Below are 19,035 nucleotides of genomic sequence, written 5' to 3' on the forward strand. Positions count from 1 at the left end.
ATTCCGGTCTGCCCCATCTGAGAATCAATGAGGCAAATACCTACGGGTGAAGTTCCCACTCCCCTGGATGAAAAGTCTGTCGACTTAGAAAATCTGCTTTCTACCCCTGGGATGTAAATCACTGACAGATGACAAGAGTGGGCCTCTGCCCAACTGATTATCTTGGATACTTCTATCATCGCTCAGGAACTCCTTGTTCCCCCTTGATGATTGACATACGCCACAGTCATTATTCCGACTGGAATCTGATGAATTTGGCTGAAGCCAAGTGAGGCCACGCCTGAAGCGCATTGAATATTGCTCTCAGTTCCAGAATATTGATTGGAAGTAGAGACTCCACCTGAGTCCAAACACCCTGAGCCTTCAGGGAGTTCCAAACTGCACCCCAGAAGGCTGGCATCTGTTGTCACTATCACCCACGAGGGTCTGCGGAAACAAGTCCCCTGGGACAGATGATCTGGCGACAAGCACCAAAGAAGAGAGTTTCTGGTCTCTTGATCCAGAATTATCTTTGGAGATAAATCCGCATAATCCCCATTCCACTGACCGAGCATGCACAGTTGCAGTGATCTGAGATGAAAGCAAGCAAACGGAACGATGTCCATTGCTGCTACCATTAATCCGATTACCTCGATACACTGAGCCACTGACGGCCGAGGAATGGACAGAAGTGCTCGGCAAGCATTCAAAATCTTTGATTTCCTGACCTCCGTTAGAAATACTTTCATGGCTACCGAGTCTATCAGAGTTCCCAAGAAAGGAACCCTTGTCTGTGGAACAAGTGAACTCTTCTCTATGTTCACCTTCCAGCCGTGAGTTCTCAGAAAAGACAACACTGTGTCCGTGTGAGATTTTGCCAGATGATATGTTGACGCCTGAATCAGAATATCGTCCAGATAAGGCGCCACCGCTATCCCTTGCGGCCTGAGAACCGCCAAAAGAGACCCTAGAACCTTTGTGAAGATTCTGGGTGCTGTGGCCAACCCGAAGGAAAGAGCCACGAACTGATAATGTTTGTCCAAGAAGGCAAACCTTAGAAACTGATGATGATCCTTGTGGATAGGAATATTAAGGTATGCATCCTTCAAGTCCACGGTAGTCATATATTGACCCTCCTGGATCTTTGGCAAAATTGTTCAAATTGTCTCCATCTTGAATGATGGAACTCTTAGAAATTTGTTTAGACACTTGAGGTCCAAAATAGGTCTGAACGTTCCCTCTTTTTTGGGGACCACAAATAGGTTTGAGTAAAACCCCTGTCCCTGTTCCAATTTTGGAACAGGACAGATTACTCCCATAGTAAAAAGGTCTTTTACACAGCGTAAGAACGCCTCTCTCTTTATCTGGTTTGCAGATAATTTTGAAAGATGATATCTCCCTCTTGGGAGAAAATCCTTGAATTCCAATTGATAACCGTGGGTCACTATTTCTAGTGCCCAGGAATCCTGAACATCTCTTGTCCAAGCCTGAGCAAAGAAAGAAAGTCTGCCCCTTACTAGATCCGGTCCCGGATCGGGGGCCACCCCTTCATGCTGCTTTGTGGAAGAAGAAGCGGGGGGTCCTCCTTTAAAGTTCCGAAAGAAACGAAAATTATTCTGTTTACCCCTCATTTTAACCGACCTATCCTGAGGTAGGGCATAGCCCTTACCTCCTGTAATATCAGAAATGATCTCCTTCAATTCTGGCCCAAAAAGGGTCTTACCTTTAAAGGGAATAGCTAAAAGCTTATGTTTTGATGACACATCAGCAGACCAAGATTTGAGCCACAATGCTCTACGTGCTAAAATAGCAAATCCTGCATTTTTTGCCGCTAATTTAGCAATTTGAAAAGCGGCATCAGTAATAAAAGAATTAGCTAGCTTAAGAGCCTTAATTCTATCTAGAATGTCATCTAATGGAGTCTCAACCTTAAGAGACTCTTCTAGAGCCTCAAACCAAAAAGCTGATGCAGTAGTTACTGGAACAATGCAAGCCGTAGGTTGTAAAAGAAATCCCTGATATACAAATAATTTCTTTAGTAGACCCTCTAATTTCTTATCCATAGGATCCTTGAAAGCACAACTATCCTCAATGGGTATAGTAGTACGCTTAGCTAGGGAAGATATAGCTCCCTCTACCTTAGGGACCGTTTGCCATGAGTCCCGAATGGTATCTGATATAGGAAACATTTTCTTAAAATTAGGAGAGGGAGAAAACGGTATACCTGGTCTATACCATTCCTTACTAATAATTTCCGAAATTCTCTTAGGAACCGGAAAAACATCAGTGTAAGTAGGAAATTCCAAATATTTATCCATTTCACACAATTTCTCTGGAGGAATCACAATAGGATCACAATCATCCAGAGTCGCTAAAACCTCCCTAAGCAAAAGGCAAAGGTGTTCAAGCTTAAATTTAAATGACATAGCATCCGAATCTGTCTGAGACAAAACATTCCCTGAATCAGAAATTTCACCCTCGGACAGTAATTCCCTGATCCCCAACTCAGAGCACTGTGAGGGAACATCGGAAATAGCTAATAAAGCATCAGAGGATTCAGTATTTACATTAATACTTGACCTACTGCGTTTACCCTGCAACACTGGTAATTTAGACAATACCTCTGTAAGGGTAATTGACATAACTGCAGCCATCTCCTGCTGCATGGAATTAAACGCACTAGAAGTACTAGGCGTCGCTTGTGTGGGCGTTAAAGGTTGTGACACTTGGGGAGAATTGGATGGCATATCCTGATTCTCTTCAGACTGAGAATCATCCTTAGGCACACTTACTTTATTTAAAATATGCTTTTTACATTGTAAAGCCCTTTAAGTACAAAAGTTACACAATGTTAGAGGGGGTTGCACAATAGCTTCTAAACACATAGAACAATGAGAAACCTCAATGTCAGACGTGTTGAACAGACTAGTAATACTACAAAAGTTGTTTAAACACTTATTTATAGCATAAAATAAACATTAGAAAAAACGTGTACTGTGCCTTTAAGAAAAGAAAAAGTGAACAATTTTTCTAAAATGCACAAAAAACGTTAAATTATTCCCAAATTTAACTTAATATCGTTGGTTAATCCAAAAAACATAATTTATGCTTACCTGATAAATTTATTTCTCTTGTAGTGTATCCAGTCCACGGATCATCCATTACTTATGGGATATATTCTCCTTCCCAACAGGAAGCTGCAAGAGTCCACCCACAGCAAAGCTGCTATATAGCTCCTCCCCTAACTGCCATTACCAGTCATTCGACCGAAAACATGCAGAGAAAGGAAAACCATAGGGTGCAGTGGTGACTGTAGTTTAATGGAAAAATTACCTGCCTTAAAGTGACAGGGCGGGCCGTGGACTGGATACACTACAAGAGAAATAAATTTATCAGGTAAGCATAAATTATGTTTTCTCTTGTTAAGTGTATCCAGTCCACGGATCATCCATTACTTATGGGATACCAATACCAAAGCTAAAGTACACGGATGATGGGAGGGACAAGGCAGGTACTTAAACGGAAGTTACCACTGCCTGTAAAAAACCCTTTCTCCCAAAAATAGCCTCCGAAGAAGCAAGGTATCAAATTTGTTCAATTTGAAAAAGTATGAAACGCAAACCAAGACTCCGTCTTGTAATCTGTTCAACAGAAGCCACATTTAAAAAAGGCCTAAGTGAAAACCACAGCTCTAGTAGAATGAGCTGTAATCCCTTCAGGAGGCTGCTGTCCAGCAGTCTCATAAGCTAAATGAATTATGCTTTTTAACCAAAAAGACAGAGAGGTTGCTGAAGTCCTTTGACCTCTCCTCTGTCCAGAATAGACAACAAACAAGGTGAATGTTTGATGAAAATCTGTAGTAGCTTGTAAGTAAAACTTTAAAACACGAACCACGTCCAAATTGTGTAATAGACGTTCCTTCTTTGAAGAAGGATTAGGATACAAGAATGGAACAACAATCTCTTGAGTGATATTCTTGTTAGATACCACCTTAGGTAAAAACCCAGGTTGGTACACAGGACTACCTTATCCGTACGGAGAACCAGATAAGGAGAATCACATTGCAACGCAGATAACTCGGAGACTCTATGAGCCGAGGAAATAGCTACCAAAAAGGAACTTTCCAAGATAGAAGTTTGATATCTATGGAATGAAAAGGTTCAAATGGAACTCCTTGAAGAACCTTAAGAACCAGCTTTAAGCTCCATGGCGGAGCAACATTTTTAACCACAGGCTTGGTTCTAACCAAAGCCTGACCAAATGCCTGAACGTCTAGAATACCTGCCAGACGCTTGTGCAAAAGAATAGACAGAGTAGAAATCTGTCCTTTTAAAGAACTAGCTGACAACCCTTTTCTCAAAATCATCTTGGAGAAAAGATAATATCCTGGGATTCCAGACTTTACTCCATGAGTAACCCTTGGATTCATAACAATAAGATATTTACACCATATCTTATGTTAAATTTTCCTAGAGACAGGCTTTTATGCCTGTATTAAGGTATCAATTACTGACTCGGAGAAGCCATGCTTTGATAACATCAAGCGTTCTGTCTCCAGGCAGTCCATCTCAGATTAGTTATATTTAGATGGTTGAAAAGACCCTGAGGTAGAGGGTCCTGTCTCAGAAGCAGAGACCATGGTGGAAAGGATGACATGTCCACCAGATCTGCATACCAGGTCCTGCATGGCCACGCAGGCGCTGTCAAAAGCACCAAAGCACTCTCCTGCTTGATCTTGTGCAAACCCCTCCGGAGGGAATTCCCACTCCCCCGGATGAAAAGTCTGACGACTTAGAAAATCTGCCTCCCAGTTCTCAACACCTGGGATAGGGATAGCTTTTAGACAAGAGTGAGTCTCTGTCCAGTGAATTATTTTAAGACTTCTAACATTGCTAGGGAACTTCTGTTCCCCCTTGATGGTTGATGTAAGCCACAGTCGTGATATTGTCCGACTGAAATATGATGTACCTCAGAGTTGCTAACTGAGGCCAAGTCTGAAAAGCATGGAATATCGCTCCCAGTTCCAGAATATTCATTAGAAGGAGGGTCTCCTCCTGAGTCCACTATCCCTGAGCCTTCAGGGAGTTCCAGACTGTATCCCAACCTAAAAGGCTGGCATCTGTTGTAACAATTGTCCCATCTGACCTGCGGAAGGTCATACCCTTGGACAGATGGAACCGAGATAGTCACCAGAGAAGAGAATCTCTGGTTTCTTGGTCCGGATTTAACAGGAGAACAAATCTGTGTAATCCCCGTTCCTCTGGCTGAGCATGCATAGTTGCAGTGGTCTGAAATGTAGGCGTGCAAACGGTACTATGTCCCTTGCCGCTACCATTAAGCCAATTACATTCATGTACTGAGCCACCAAAGGGCGCGGATGGAATGAAGAACACGGCAGAAATTTAGAAACTTTGACAACCTGGACTCCGTCAGGTAAATTTTAATTTCTACAAAATCTATCAGAATCCCTAGGAGGGAAACCCTTGATATTGGGGATAGAGAACTCTTTCCTTGTTCACTTTCCACCCATGCGATCTCAGAAATGCCAGTACTACGTCCGTATGAGACTTGGCAACTTGGATGTTTGACGCCTGTATCAGGATGTCGTCTAAATAAGGGGCCACTTCTATGCCCCGCGGCCCAAGGACCGCCAAAGTGACCCCAGAACCTCCATAAAGATTCTAGGGGCTGTAGTTAACCCAAAGGAAAGAGCTACAAACTGGTAATGCCTGTCTAGAAAGGCAAACCTGAAAAACCGATGGTGATCTTTATGCATCGTAATGTGAGGATAAGCATCCTTCAAATCCATTGTAGTCCTCTATTGACTCTCCTGGATCATAGTTAAGATGGTACGAATAGTTTCCATCTTAAATGATAGAATTCTAAAGAATTTGTTTAAGATCTTTTAGATCCAAAATAGGTCTGAAGGTTTCCTTTCCTTGGGAACCACAAACCGATTTGAGGAAAACTGTGTCCCTGTTCCTCTATTGGAACTGAATGGGTCACGTACACAATGCAAGAATGTCTCTTTCTTTATCTGGTTTGCAGATAAATGTGAAAGGCAAAAACTCCCCTTTTTTGGGGGGGAAAGCTTTGAAATCCAGCCTGGGCGAAGAATGAAGTCTGCCCCCTATAGGATCCGTTACCAGATAGGGGTCCGTTCCTCATGCTGTTTTAGAGGCAGCAGCAGGCTCCTTGACCTGCTTATCTTTGTTCCAGGTCCGGTTGTCTCCAGACCGCCTTGGACTGAGCAAAAGTTCCCTCTTATTTTGCCTTAGAGGAAGTTGATGCCACACCTGCCTTGAATTTTCGAAAGGCACGAAAATTAGGCCTTTTTTGTCCCTTGATTTGGACCTGTCCTGAGGAAGGGCATGATCTTTAACTCCAGTGATATAAGTAATAATCTCCTTCAAACTAGGCCTGAATAGGGTCTGCCCCTTGAAGGGAAGTTAAGTAGCTTATTTATTAAAGTCACGACAGCTGACCATGATATAAGCCATAGCGCTCTGCGCGCCAGTATAGTAAAAAACAGAATTCTTAGCTGTTAGTCTAGTCAAAGGAACAAAGGCATCAGAAAACAAAGGAATTGGCTAGCTTAAGTGCTCTAAGCTTGTCAAATATATTCATCCAATGGAGCCTGTAAAGCCTCATCAAGAGACTCAAACCAGAACGCCGCAGCAGCAGTGACAGGAGCAATGCGTGCAAGGGGCTGCAGGATAAAACCTTGTTGAATAAACATTTTTTATCCATTGGATCTAAAAAAGCACAACAGTCCTCGCCAGAGGTAGTGGTACGCTTAGCTAGAGTAGAAACTCTTCTCTCCACCTTAGGAACTGTCTGCCATAAGTCCCGTGGTGGCAACTATTAGAAAACATTCTTCTAAAAAATAGGAGGGGAAGAGAACGGCACACCTGGTCTATCCCATTCCTTATGAAAAATTTTAGTAAACCTCTTTAGGTATTGGAAAAACATAAGTACACACCGGCACTGCATATTATTTATCCAGTCTACACAATTTCTCTGGCACTGCGATTGTACACATTCATTCAGAGCAGCTAAAGCCTCCCTGAGCAACAAGTGGAGGTTCTCAAGCATAAATTTTAAATGTAGAAATATCAGAATCAGGTTAAATCATCTTCCCTGAGTCACAAATATCACCCACAGACTAAGCATATTGTGAGGTAGTATCAGACATGGTTCTTAAAGCGTCTGTATGCTCTGTATCTACCCCCAGAGCTGTTTTGCTTTCCTTTAATTTCAGGTAGTCTGACTAATACTGCTGCCAGTGTATTATACACAACCTTTGCCATGTCTTGTAAAATAAACGCTATGGGCGCCATTGATATACTTGGCGCCATTTGAGCGTGAGTCCCTGGAGCGGGAGTCAAAGGGTCTGACACGTGGGGAGAGTTAGTCGGCATAACTTCCCCCTCGACAGAATCCTCTGGTAAAATAAACGCTATGGGTGCCCTTGATGTACTTGGCGCCATTTGAGCGTGAGTCCCTAAAGCGGGAGTCAAAGGGTCTGACACGTGGGGAGAGTTAGTCGGCATAACTTCCCCCTCGACAGAATCCTCTGGTGATAATGTTTTTAAATACAAAAAATGATCTTTATTGTTTAACATGAAATCAGTACATCTGGTACACATTCTAAAATGGGGTTCCACCATGGCTTTAAACATAATAAACACAGAACCTCCTCTATGTTAGACATGTTAGAACTAATAAAGAGACTAGTAAGCTTGGAAAACACTTTAAATCAAGTTAACAAGCAAATATAACAAACGTTACTGTGCCTTTAAGAGAAACAAATTTTGTCAAAATTTGAAAAACAGTGAAAAAAGGCAGTAAATCAAACGAAATTTTTACAGTACATGTAATAAGTTAACAGAGCATTGCACCCACTTGCAAATGGATGATTAACCCCTTAATGCAAAAAGCAGATTAAAAAAAAAAAATGTCTTTTTTTTTTTTTTTTTAACAGACACAACAAAACTGCCACAGCTGAGCTGTGGATTACCTTCCCTATAACTGTTTCTATGCAAAAATTAAGCCAGCCATGTGGAAAAATTAGGCCCCAATAAGTTTTATCACCAAACATATGTTAAAAAACGATTAAACATGCCAGCAAACGTTTTAAAACACATTCTTATAAGAGTATGTATGTCTATTAATAAGCCTGATCCAGTCGCTATCACTGCATTTAAGGCTTTACTTACATTACTTCGGTATCAGCAGTATTTTCTTAGTCAATTCCATTCCTTAGAAAAATATATTACTGCACATACCTTAGCATATATCTCTATCAATCAGCCTGGTACCAGTCGCTTTCACTGCATTTAAAGGCTGTACTTACATTACTTCGGTATCAGCAGTATTTTCTTAGTCAATTCCATTCCTTAGAAAAATATTTTACTGCACATACCTTATTTGCAGGAAAACCTGCACGCCATTCCCCCTCTGAAGTACCTTACTCCTCAGAATGTGTGAGAACAGCAACTGGATCTTAGTTACGTCTGCTAAGATCATAGAAAAAACGCAGGCAGATTCTTCTTCCAAATACTGCCTGAGATAAACAGCACACTCCGGTGCCATTTAAAAATAACAAACTTTTGATTGAAGAAATAAACTAAGTATAAAAAACCACAGACTCTCACGACCTCCTATCTATGTTGAGACTTACAAGAGAATGACTGGTAATGGCAGTTAGGGGAGGAGCTATATAGCAGCTTTGCTGTGGGTGGACTCTTGCAGCTTCCTGTTGGGAAGGAGAATATATCCCATAAGTAATGGATGATCCGTGGACTGGATACACTTAACAAGAGAAATTACTGCACCCAGAAGCAAGGGCAGAAATAAGGCTTTAGAAGTACTTATATAAACATGTAATCAAAAGATAGATAAAAATACACTCTGCGCCTACCTTCCCCCAGGGTACTTCGAATCAAGTTTCCAACCCTTCAGATCAGCTACACAGTCCAGGAGCCACCGAGTTACTGTTTGCTGCTGCTAAGCCTGAAGAAATTGCACCAAAATAGGCTCCGCCCCTTAAGGTCAAAAGTCAGAGTAGGCCCAAACAACACCGCATGGAAATGCAGTTTTGCACTAAAGTAAAAATACACACACAATACAACCCTCAAGCATAAAACCAATAAGTTTTAAGTGCCAAAAATAAAAAACATAAAACATTGTTTTTTATATTGTCTGGGACTCCAGTAACACCCCTCTTATTAAAATAGGTTTTACTGCTTATCCCATTCCCATACAGGGAAATAATGCCAGCCAGTTCTGATACACCAAGTCTCCTCAGAAAAAAAGGCTGCACATACCTTAATGCTGCTTGTAGCATGAAACCGGTCTCCACACTGAAGATGTCTCATGGTTACCTTCACAGCATGGATCTTAGTTACAACTGCTAAGATCATCAACCTCAGGGGGGCAGAAATCTTCTTCCATATCCCCCTGAGGAAAATAGTATGCACCGGTACCATTTAAAATAAAAAACTTCTTGATTGAAGAAACTAAAACTAACACCTCACTTTACCATGTCTTCCTAGTATAACACAGGCAAAGAGAATGACTGAGGGTGGAGGGGGAAGGGGAGGGGCTACATATACAGCTCTGCTGTGGTGCTCTTTGCCACTTCCTGTTAGCAGGAGGTTAATATCCCACAAGGATGAAATCCGTGGACTCGTCATATCTTTGTAAAAGAAAACCTATTCCCACACAAACGTTATCTATCTTTTTAAACGATAACATTTTTGTTGTTTAATATCCCTTTTAATCTCTTTATTACCCATTCCCCAGGTTTGCACAACCAACACTGTTATAGAAATATACTTTTTACCTCTGTGATTACCTTGTGTCTAAGCCTGTGCAGACTGCCTCCTTATCTCAGGCTAATTGCATTTCAGGCAATTAGTGCTGTCTCTTAAATAACTCCACGTGCGTGAGCACAATGTTATCTATATTAAACAAATGAACTAACGCCCTTTAGCTGTGAAAAACTGTCAAATGCATTCAGATAATAGGTGGCCTTCAAAGACATTAGCATATGAGCCTACGTAGGTTTTGCTTTCAACTAAGAATACCAACAGAACAAAGCAAATTTGATAATAAAAGAAAATTATAAAATTGTTTAAAATGATCTGCTCTATCCGAATCATGAAAGTTTATTTTGGACTTTACTGTCCCTTTAATATTATGTAATGCATAAACTTACCATCAGGGCAGATGGGTCCATCCCTGGAAACATTGGCATCCTCTGTGGTTGAACTGAAGACCTCTGTGGCTTTTCCTCTTCATCACTATCCTCCTTCTTCTCAGGCTTCTCTTCTAAATAGTGCAAGATGTAGCAAAGTTAATAGAGAATCATTTTAACTAGGACACCAAAGTACTACTTGATGTCAAGCACTATTTTATCTTCTACAGTTCAGTTATTGCCAATGTTCCCTCTAAAAAGTGCGGCAGCGCAGTAATTTGTGAGGTCCAGAGTGTCAATTATTGCCGATCATCACAGGGGGCATTTACAATCTCTGAGCCCTCACTGTGCCAAAAACCTCTAAACAGCTGAGTACTGCTTGCAGCGGCAAATGAGGATGCACATGTGGCTAATACTTGAGGTGGAAGGAGCATCTCAATCGTAAGTTTGGCAAAAATATTTGTACATGCAAATATAAAGAAACCATACAAAGCTTAAACTATCCTATAAAATATATTGATGCATCATAATTAGTATTTTTTTATCTTCTGCTATTATATACTGTGCATTCTGATTGCTGGAGTCAAATGTATGTATTCATATGATGGTATACAAGAAATGCAATAGCACACAAATGTGTAAGAAGAATTAAAATAATTATTTTTCTTTTTTGTCCAAAACAATTTCACAAAACAGGAACAGAAAACCCAAATAAAAAATTAGCAGAATATTAATAATGGTCATATATAAGAGAAAAGGGTTATTTGACACGATTACCTGTAGAGTCTGTGTACATCCAGGGGCTGTCGGTATCCTCTATGACTGCAAGCTGGCTGCTAGACATAAGAATCCTGCTCCTCCTCTGTGATTGGGTGGGAGCACGTCGCTGGCTTCTTCTGCTCAGCTGCACCCTGTTCTTTAGTGCTGTTGAATCTAAGACTGAAGTTTGCTGTGAAGGAAAAAATCTTAAAATTACTTATAAAAGCAATGCAGAGTATAAGATTTAAAATAAAAAAAATACAGAATTGCACAATCAACGATTGCATAATAGAAATATAATGCAATCAACTTTACTTTTCATTTCAAATGAGCATAATATTTTTTGCTGATAAAATTCCTTCCATTTCCCTGCCCCCTGTATCATGTGACAGCCATCAGCCAATCGCACAAACATATGTATATACTCTGAACGCTTGCACATACTCAGTAGGGGCTTAATATATATTTTGCACAATTTTTGTAATGGAAGTAAATCATTTTTTCTTTCTTTTTTCAAATGACATCCTCTATCTGAATCGTGAAAGTTTAATTTTGACTTTAGTGCCCCTAGCAAAAAAAGACAGGAAGTGATGTAATAAAATTGAAGAAAAAAGCTTCTAGCCTTCAAAGAGTAGAAAAATAAATACAAAGATAAATTTAATCTCTAGGGACATACTTTCTGCTCATAAACATCTGAAGGAAGATATTGAATATTTTAATAAAAATATATTGTACTTAAATGATGATGATTCATCAAGATTTCCTGTGTAAAACAAAAACCTACATCTGGAACAGTTTATAATTTTTGTGTGGGCAGTTAAAAAAAGAAAAGTTCAGCATAATATGGTGTTATGAAAACATCTGTAGAACTTTATTATGATAAGGTTTGTATGACTAATATGACTATTGTCTGTTTCTGAACATTATCAATAAAGTATATATATATAAATACTAATTGCTAACTAGAATCTAAAAAAGAAACCAGTTTTGCTGCAAAACAATCGAACAGAGCAGTGGTGGTAAAACCTCATACTTGCTCAAGGTGACATAAAAAAAAACCATATATAGTGGAGGCACATTCAGAGTGTTACATATGTAATACAGCAGCTATAACACTGGTACCTATGGAATATAGATATCTGTGCAGAAACTCATAAGAAGCTGCTAATGTTTAATGAGCTATGTATAGCGAGACACCAATAAATAATATATGGGCAAGTTTGATTAGTTGTTAAAATACCTAAGCTGTTAATTATAATGTTTATTTATTCATATTTAAACTAAAGTGGTTGGTCTTTGACACATTTTAGCCAGTGTAGCTCATGTCATTGTTATATATATTCGCTACTTCATTTTTGCAGAAATCAAAGCAAGTTCAAACTGACATGCTAAGCGTTTTAATTTATTTGTTTTCTTAAACACCAATAAAAAGTAACAACTTAAGCTAAACGATCTATACTTTTCCTCTCTGACTCAATATGAAAATTATTTCACTATGTTCTATGGGCTTACTTCTGATTAATTGGTATTAGAATTGGGTTCTCTGTTTTACAACTTGGTTTCTATACCACCTTATGGGATAGCTTACTTTGGAACTAACAGTAAATAATTTATACATCAAGAAAGTGTCTGAGCAAAAAAAAAAAAAAAAAAAATGATATAATGATGTATAACCAGAAAAGTACAGAATCCCCAGAAGTCGGTTCCCTTATCAATAAATGCTCCTGAATTGTAACGTACATCTATGAATGAGAAATCAGTTGCTTTGGCCTCATGAAAGGAAAGGGAACTCTCTGTGCCATCTGTAGAATCCAGGTCCATGCTGGATCTGTCCAGACTACCTTCTTTTGGGTCAGTAATCGAGTCATGCTGCTCTGTTTCCGTGTGGGACAAGGACGACAGACGACTTGGTGGCGGTAGTTTCTTGCTGGTGATGTTGTCGTGTGAAGGTGAATCATGCATATAGCTGCAAGACCACAGAGGAAAAAACAATTATTCCAAGTAGGTGATATCCTATCATTTATATGTGCAGATTTATATCAAACAATTTATTATATTGGCTTTGTAAACATATTCAGAAATGAAATAACTGAGCAAAATTAAGCAAATTGATAGGATGGAGCATAAAATTTTAAACAATTTTCCAATTTACTTCTATTATGAATTTTGCTTATACTTTGGTAACGAGTAGTCCTAGGTGAGCTCAGGAGCGTGTATGTATCTTTATCCACCTGGCAGCAGTGTTTGCAACAATATTTATAGCAATGTTATACATAGTTGCAAACACTGCTGCCATAGAATGCTATAGATACGTGCACACTTCTAAGCTCTTAGACTATGCAGCTTTATTCTGCAACAGACGATACAGAGAGAACAAAGCAAATCTGAAAATAAACGTAAATTGGAGAGTTGTTTAAAATTGTATTTTCTATCTAAATCATGAATGTTTAATTTTGATTTTACTGTCCCTTTAATTTAATTTACAAAAAGATAAAACAGTATGCGCTTTTCACATTGTGTGAGCCGCAGAGAGGCATAATGGATAAATAAAAAAAAAAGAAAAGATATTGATAGCTTTATTGCCCCATTGATAATACATTAGCAGATTGTGTTGAACATTAAAGTTATTATGAAAGGTTTTTGTGGTGCCAAACATCTAGGATTAAGCATTTGCTTTTGATGCAAAATAGGTGAAGTCTTGATACACTGGTACTGACTCACTGCGGTTTTATGATTGACTAGTAAACGTTTTGGAATCATTATGTCTCCTAATGAGTGCTGATAGATTTGTGGCCAAAGCCTGGTTATCAAATGCACAGGATTCACTTTTATAGAGGAGTTAAATGGCTCTATAAGTGTTCCAGCTTAGAACAAAATGCTACAGTGTGCTTCTAAAACGAAACTATTGAGACTGTGAACGTATACCTGGGTGAAATAAAGATGTGTGATTTAGGGATTCATGATGAACACAGGAAGTTGCAAATGTGAACGTTTAAAACAGTTTTATAAAGTCTGTTTACTAAACAGTTTGATGTGATCTACGTTTGTAATGTGAACCATCTGTAGATAGAACAAGCTTCCAAACGAGCAGCTAAAAAGAAATATTTTGGTTTGGATTTTGGCAAATAAGCCATTCAATATTTACAGAACACAATTGTAACAACAATAATAAATATCAGGAATAATAAAGTGTAAGTACAGCAATAAAGCATTTTGTGCATTCCATTTATATGAAAGGTTACATTTAGACACCAATCAGGAAGCTCTACCCAGGTGCTGAACAAAAAAACAATACCTGATAAATTCATTTCTTTCATATTGGCAAGAGTCCATGAGCTAGTGACGTATGGGATAGCAATACCCAAGAAACTCCACGCAAGAGTCGCTAGAGAGGGAGGGACAAAATATATATACAATCCTACAAGGAGGGGAAAAGTTTCCCAAACCTCAAAATGCCTATAAATACACCCCTCACCACACCCACGATTCAGTTTAACGAATAGCCAAGACGTGGGGTTATAAAGAAAGGAGTAAAAAGCATTGACAATGGAATATGGAAATAATTGTGCTTTATACAAAACAATCATAACCACCATAAAAAAGGGTGGGCCCCATGGACTCTTGTCAATATGAAAGAAATTAATTTATCAGGTAAGTTCTTACATAAATTATGTTTTCTTTCATGTAATTGGCAAGAGTCTATGAGCTAGTGACGTATGGGATAGCAATACCAAAGAAACTCCACGCAAGAGTCATTAGAGAGGGAGGACAAAATAAAAACAGTCATTTCGCTGAAAAAAATTAATCCACAACAAACCGAAAAATATTTTTTGGCGCAAAAAAACGTCCTGAAACGACACAGGTGACGCAACCTTGTGAAGGACTTGGCGTCAACTAAGATGCCGGAAATGACGAATTTGCATCAACGAACGTAACTTTGCGCCAAAAAAATCTTGCACCAAGTATGACGCAATAAACTTTGGCATTTTGCGCCCTCGCAAGCCTAATTTTGCCTGCGAATTTAAAAGACAGTCAATTTGAAAAAGAGACTATACCCCAGGTAAGAAATACATTTTCATAAAAAAAGCATTTCCCAGATATGAAACTGACAGTCTGCAAAAGGCAATATACATAAACCTGACTCATGGCAAATATAAGTACAATACATATATTTAGATCTTTATATTAATGCATAAAGTGCCAAACCATAGTGAGAGTGTCTTAAGTAATTAAAACATACTTAACAAAAGACACCCATTCACATATAGCCAAACCAGTACTGAAACCGTTATCAGTAGAGGTAATGGTATATAAGAGTATATCGTCGATCTGAAAAGGGAGGTAGGAGATGAATCTCTACGACCGATAACAGAGAACCTATGAAATAGATCCCCGTGAGGAAAATCATTGCATTCAATAGGTGATACTCCCTTCACATCCCTCTGACATTCACTGTACTCTGAGAGGAATCGGGCTTCAAAAATGCTGAGAAGCGCATATCAACGTATAAATCTTAGCACAAACTTACTTCACCACCTCCATAGGAGGCAAAGTTTGTAAAACTGAATTGTGGGTGTGGTGAGGGGTTAATTTATAGGCATTTTGAGGTTTGGGAAACTTTGCCCCTCCTGGTAGGATTGTATATCCCATACGTCACTAGCTCATGGACTCTTGCCAATTACATGAAAGAAATGGGCCGGCTCCCAAGCTTACATTCTGGCTTTTTCAAATAAAGATACCAAGAGAATGAAGAAAAAAAAATGATAATAGGAGTAAATTTGAAAGTTGCTTAAAATGGCATGCTCTATCTGAATCATGACAGTTTAATTTTGAATAGACTATCCCTTTAATAAGATATTAAACACCACTTGTTTGTGTAAAATTGTGCTTGTCCCACACTCCCTAGATAGACCAAAAATCACATTCAGTAACCTGCAAATCAAATAGCTGCTATAGGCAGTTTGCAGCACTTTGATGGAAAAAGCATATGTACTTCGCCAACCACCTGACACGTCCTGCTCAGAACCAGTTTGACATTAACTATGTTTAATCCTTTGAGTGAATTGTTAATGAGTTGTTTAAATATATTAATAAAATCTAATGTCCCTTTTTAAGGGACAGTCTACACCTTAGTCATCTTAAAGTCTTACTTTAGATCAAGCTGCAAATTACCTCCTGCACCCATTCTATATAATTCAGCAGTTACAGTAAAAAAGTTATTTTAATATTAATATTGTTTTTGGTCACTTAGAAATGGCTGCCAAGCCCAGCCCAGTGATGACATCATGATCTGGGCCTTTAATGTAGACTGTCCCTTTAATGTAAAAATGTATTTTCCACATTCAACACAAATATAATTGATCACCTGTATAAGGCAATCAATATTAGATTTGCCTCACCTACTTCTCACAACTAGGGATGTAGGGAGGGAGCACACACCCCACTAGACACCCAGATTATTGATTTGTGACAAAATGAAGTAAAACAATTGGTGAACAAATAAATAGGAGGGCATCATGTCATAGAATAATTTTTAAAATCTGCTGTCCACCTAAACCCTGTGTCCTAATCACAGACGTAGTTAGTCTAGGCAGAATACACCCCTTGTCTATCCACACACTGAGGGACAGTTACATACAGGCTCTCTGCTAACAGCAAGCTAGTGTATGCACACACACACATATATAAATAACACCATTACATTACAATCATGAGAGAAACCATATATCAGAATACATACAGGCTTTAATAGCATTCTGACCTTCACTATATTTACTATGTGAAATGCTAAAATAATTACTCTAGCAAAGCATCTTCCTCACCACTTGCGTCCATCACACCCATTCACCATGTACACAGTAAGTTTTCTTCCTTCTGTACAACTAACATGTGACACATAAAATGTTTAATATGCAAAGTAAAACAACTTTGCTGTACATTCTCACTGTTTATTTTACCTGCCTCTGATTGGTAAAACTGTGGTATTTTTACTCCCCACAGAGAGACTGTGTGTGTGTGTGTGTTCTGTGAAATTAAGTGCCCTAATCCTTCTATATGCTGCCCAGTAATTGCTTTATAAGTGCACAAGCTGATACAGAGTATATACCTGCCCTAAACACCCAAGTACTGAACAAGGTGTGTCCAAGGACGACTGCAAAGCAAATGCAAAGCTAGTTAAACATATAACCTTCATATTTCATTTTACTTTTTATTAACAAGTTTACACCTTGGAACCATATAAATAAATATACTGAATGAAACATGGTAATGCAAGCAGTAGGTGACGCTAAAGTTCTAAAAAACATATCTGTTAGCAATCCCTGGTTGTAAATCTAGAGGCGTAAAAATACAAAGTAGTTTTGGAAGAGTTTAAAACACTCGTTTTAAGAGCAGAATGTGATGGGATTTGCACTTGTAACACATACTAGACAAACACTACTTGAAAGTTAGTTTATGTTCTCTCTTCTGCTTTAGCCAACTACAGCCAGGTGACGATAAGTGTCTGCACTGGCGCACAGTAAGTACGTATACTCCAACTGCACGCTTCATCCTTATCTAGCTGTTTAACCCTTGCAAAAAAAAAATAATTTTATTTTAGAAATAAAATACTGTAACAGAACAGGAAATTTTATTTTTTACATGTAAAAGATGTATCAGACATGGACAGAAATAAAGAAAACACTGGGTTGGTGGGTCTGTGGGAAATCCCCAGCTCATCACATACACAAATTAACTGTGGTGCCTAATGTCTTACTAACTGTAAATATCTGAGGAGAGGGGAAGTATCAGATAGTTTTGCAAAGTTTATGTGTGAATCTAAAACTATTTCTAAAGAGATTTTTCCACAATGCAATGAATTACTTTTAGTCAAGGTAGAGGGAATAATGAACAGTTCCAAATACCAGACAATATTGGCACAAAACCTTCAGGCTTCTGCTAGAAAGCTGAACATGAAGAGGAACTTCATCTTTCAGCATGACAACGACCCAAACGATACATTAAAATCAACAAAGGAATGGCTTCACCAGAAGAAGATTAAAGTTTTGGGATGGCACAGCCAGAGCCCAGACCTGAATCCAATTCAAAATCTGTGGGGTGATCTGAAGAGGGCTGTGCACAGGAGATGCCCTCGCATTCTGACAGATTTAGAGTGTTTTTGCAAAGAAGAGTGGGCAAATCTTGCCAAGTCAAGATGTGCCATGCTGATAGACTCATACCCAAAAAGGCTGAGTGCTGTAATAAAAACAAAAGGTGCTTCAATAAAGTATTAGTTTAAGGGTGTTCACACTTATGCAACACTTATGCAACCATATTATTTTAGTTTTTATTTTTACTTCCCACCACCTAAATATTTCAGCTTGTTTGCAATTGAGTTGTACAGTTTATAGGTCACATTAAAGGTGGAAAAAGTTCTGAAATGATTTATCTTTGTCTCATTTTTTTACATCACAGAAACCTGACATTTTAACAGGGGTGTGTAGACTTTTTATATCCACTGTATATTGGCGTAGGAATGGGGAGGGTGTATCTATGGACATTTGAGCTAATGGTCATTCAAGCAAAACACAGGGAAAGTTTAAAATAAATATATAAATAAATAGTGTGTGTATGTATGTGTGTGTGTGTGTGTGTGTGTGTGTGTGTGTGTGTATGTATGTATGTATGTATGTATGTATGTATGTATGTATGTATGTATGTATGTATGTATGTGCGCACATACCGATAGCCACGGTCTTAAATGTATATGGAGGTAGTATGTAGTGTACATTAAAGTTATTTTTATTAACTCATAATTTATCAGCAATTACAGGGACAGTAAGCACATTGCAATTACAAAACTTTTCTGCAGTCTTGGAACAGATCAGCAGTATTCTCAGAATTCTCACAATTTTCAGAAGCAGAGCTGATACAGCTAATCAGCGGCAGAATTTTGTGTTTGTCTCACCTGTAATCTATTGATGCTGTTTTAACAAAGATACCAATGGGATGAAGCAAATTGGATAATAATATTATTATTATTATCAGGTATTTGTAGAGCGCCAACAGATTCCACAGCGCTGTAAACATAGTCGGTGTACAGGATAGCTTTTGTAGGG

The 19,035-nt window shown here is 38.6% G+C and overlaps 1 protein-coding gene across 1 annotated transcript in view; it reads right to left on the minus strand.

Annotated features, from left to right (window-relative positions):
• KIAA1671 (KIAA1671 ortholog) overlaps positions 1-19,035 on the minus strand; it is a 532,635-nt gene that overhangs the window by 20,859 nt on the left and 492,741 nt on the right. The window contains exons 8-10 of the mRNA XM_053702092.1: positions 12,680-12,905; positions 10,958-11,129; positions 10,202-10,314 (exon numbers count right to left, since the gene is read on the minus strand). Coding sequence (XP_053558067.1) covers positions 10,202-10,314; positions 10,958-11,129; positions 12,680-12,905 — 511 coding nt within the window. The remainder of the gene's footprint in view (positions 1-10,201; positions 10,315-10,957; positions 11,130-12,679; positions 12,906-19,035) is intronic.

Source organism: Bombina bombina, chromosome 2 (genome assembly GCF_027579735.1).
Source record: "Bombina bombina isolate aBomBom1 chromosome 2, aBomBom1.pri, whole genome shotgun sequence".
Taxonomy (NCBI): domain Eukaryota; kingdom Metazoa; phylum Chordata; class Amphibia; order Anura; family Bombinatoridae; genus Bombina; species Bombina bombina.